This window comes from Buceros rhinoceros, unplaced genomic scaffold (genome assembly GCF_000710305.1).
Source record: "Buceros rhinoceros silvestris isolate BGI_N320 unplaced genomic scaffold, ASM71030v1 scaffold3512, whole genome shotgun sequence".
Lineage (NCBI taxonomy): Eukaryota > Metazoa > Chordata > Aves > Bucerotiformes > Bucerotidae > Buceros > Buceros rhinoceros.
Window position 1 is genome coordinate 1,253 of NW_010396976.1, and position 2,590 is coordinate 3,842.

Consider the following 2,590-nt stretch of genomic DNA (forward strand, 5'->3'; position numbering starts at 1 on the left):
GGGCCACATGTGCTCACCGCTTGATGTCGAAGGATGGCTCGTGCTTTTAGAACTTGCGTCGTTTGATCCAGGTTCCGTTGCTTGGGGAAACTAATCCAAATAATCACTACTACTGATTGACATACTCTGTGTCTACCACAATGGGTATATGTTTAATTCATCCTTGTGTGTTTAGATAAATGTCATCACATTTTTTTATGTAGTTATTCCTGTAGTAATCTTTAGGAACATAATCTTTAAAATGTAATGTGAAATGATTATTTAATTGGGTGTTTGTAGCAGAATTTCTCCTGTTGAGATTTCTGACTGGCTAACCAATTTCCCTCAGCAGTATGGTTTTCCGCATGATAGATTCTCTTATTTTCCTCAAGAAGATACTGTAATTTTAATTGGGAAGCTTTGACATATTTTGGATCGACTCAAGAAAACAGAAGTAAATTTTTCTTTTATTAAAGATCTTGTACAGTGGATGCAAATAGAAATATAAGTGGGAAATGAGACACTAGCACTATATTGGCTTTTTGGAGTTTGATTTCCTTGGACACTTTGTAAAGATTGAAAAGATATGCAGTGTGTATATATAATACATGACACATCTATAGTACTTATATATTTTAAATAAGCTCAGTAATGCTGGGTTTTTTGAGGGAGGGAAGTGTTTTGTGCTGCCATTTTGGGCTTTATGCCCAGCCAAGCGCATTTTAGCTGGGACTTAAGTATGGCCAAGTCCAGTGTTCCCCGCTAGCATGTAACCAGTCAGTCTGCAGGCTTATCTAAACACTGAAATGATGCTGCTCTAAATGAGAGACCTAAAATTAGCTGATAGGAAATTCTTCTGCAGTGTTGCAGGTGTTACGTGCAGGTATGCTTTGATAGCCACAAGCGATTTTCTTACAGGAGTGCTTCTACACTGTACTACTAGATTTGCCTCTAGCTGGGAATTATTAACAGAAGGAGTTACTCAGATGCTTTTCTGTAGACCCTAAGAGAGGTCCCAGCTCCTAGGGATGTGGACATAGAAGGATTATTACTATAAAGATGTGAAGAGCTCTGTTTTTCCTGGCGTGTCCGGTTAACAATGATGATACTTAAATTGTCACCTGGTTCAGGCACATGACTTGAGAAAAATGGAAATAAAGGAGATGTTTCACATATAACAGGTCTGTAGTTTTGCACTCAGCAGCTTTTCATAGGCTGTGATGGATGTCCTCTTTCATTCCCAGCTGTGAGAGAGGTTACTGTTCCTGTAAAGAGGAGTCTTGCCCAAAACTAAATTACTGGTCTCAACTAATTTGTCAGACTGATCCTGCAGCAAGTTAAGAGGTGCTTGTACGTACTGCTTGATGGGTCCTTTGGTGGGTCGTCAGTGAGAAGTTAAGAGCTGGTGATATCTTCCTTTAGCACAGCTGGATACAGAAGTCTTCTTTTCATAGACTCAGCTACTTTTTTCTGCTTTTCTGAAGGTTCCAGCCTTTGGAATGACAAACACAAGCCAGTTCATTAAATTAAATCTGAGAAAAGAGGAGGATTGTTGAAAGTACAGATGTTTAAAAAAAAGGGCCAACCTGGCATGACCTACTGCTAGCTCTGAGCTCCAGTGCTTGTATGGGTGGTGTTGGTTTCTGATATGCAGCTCTAACTTTAAGACCATTAGGTTCCCTCTGGCCTTTGCTGGAACATGAGAAAAATCTGAGCAGAGTTTTGGAGGTGTAACAACTCAGATCCTTCGAAACCAACCAGAAAAGGTCTGTTTCTTTGTATGCAAGTGCGTATGTGTCTGTACCTGTGACCAGCAGTTGTTTACTTTTTCCATTGCCTGTTTGCCCAAACTTAGACCAAACACAAAGATAGATCTCAAAACACGTTTACTTTTTATCAACAGCTAAATATTATGTAATGGATAATTGTCATCATATAATTGTTGCATGTTCAGAATATACTCATGATGCAAAAAACTGAAGCTGTGTGTTTATGTGTCTTTCTTTTTAGTTCATGCAAAGGGGTTTGGATTCACAAACTAAAAAACAACTAGAAGAGGAGGAAAAGAAGATAATTAGTGAAGAACACTGGTATCTTGATTTACCAGATCTAAAGGAGAAAGAGTAAGCTTGTACCCTTTTGTACCTCTTGTCATTGGATTGTTGTGGAGTGGGAAGAGAATACACTTTTTTTTTCCTATAGAAGAAGTATTATTAATAACCAATTAACAGAAGCAAAAATAGCGACAGACTGGCATTACAGCTTTTTTTATTACTTACTTTCAGAGGTGTTGTCAAGGTTTCCTAGTGCAGTTTGACCTACTTTCATTTCTTGTGTGTGTTTTCTTTCATTCACACATTCTTCTAGCTGCATGTAGTTAGTTTCTTTCAGGCAGGAACCAGTTCATTCATTGCTTCTTTTCCCGTTCATTTGAAAAAAAAGTTTGAAACCTCCTGTTAGTAAATTCAGCTCCAGTCACCCATTTAAGTCCTTTCAGGACAGTTCTGTCTTCTTGAGTCCAGCTCACTTCAAGTCTTGGTTTTGAAATAGAAGAGAGAATGGCAAAACTAAAGGAAAGCTTAGCTAATAAGGAAGAAGATGTCTATTCCTG

The 2,590-nt window shown here is 38.4% G+C and overlaps 1 protein-coding gene across 1 annotated transcript in view; it reads left to right on the plus strand.

Annotated features, from left to right (window-relative positions):
* Positions 1-1,992: 1,992 nt before the first annotated feature.
* The window catches only part of MPHOSPH6 (M-phase phosphoprotein 6), a 3,912-nt gene continuing 3,314 nt past the window's right edge, over positions 1,993-2,590 (plus strand). Inside the window, exon 1 of the mRNA XM_010146048.1 lies at positions 1,993-2,102. Within this exon, the coding sequence (XP_010144350.1) occupies positions 1,993-2,102 (110 nt within the window). The remainder of the gene's footprint in view (positions 2,103-2,590) is intronic.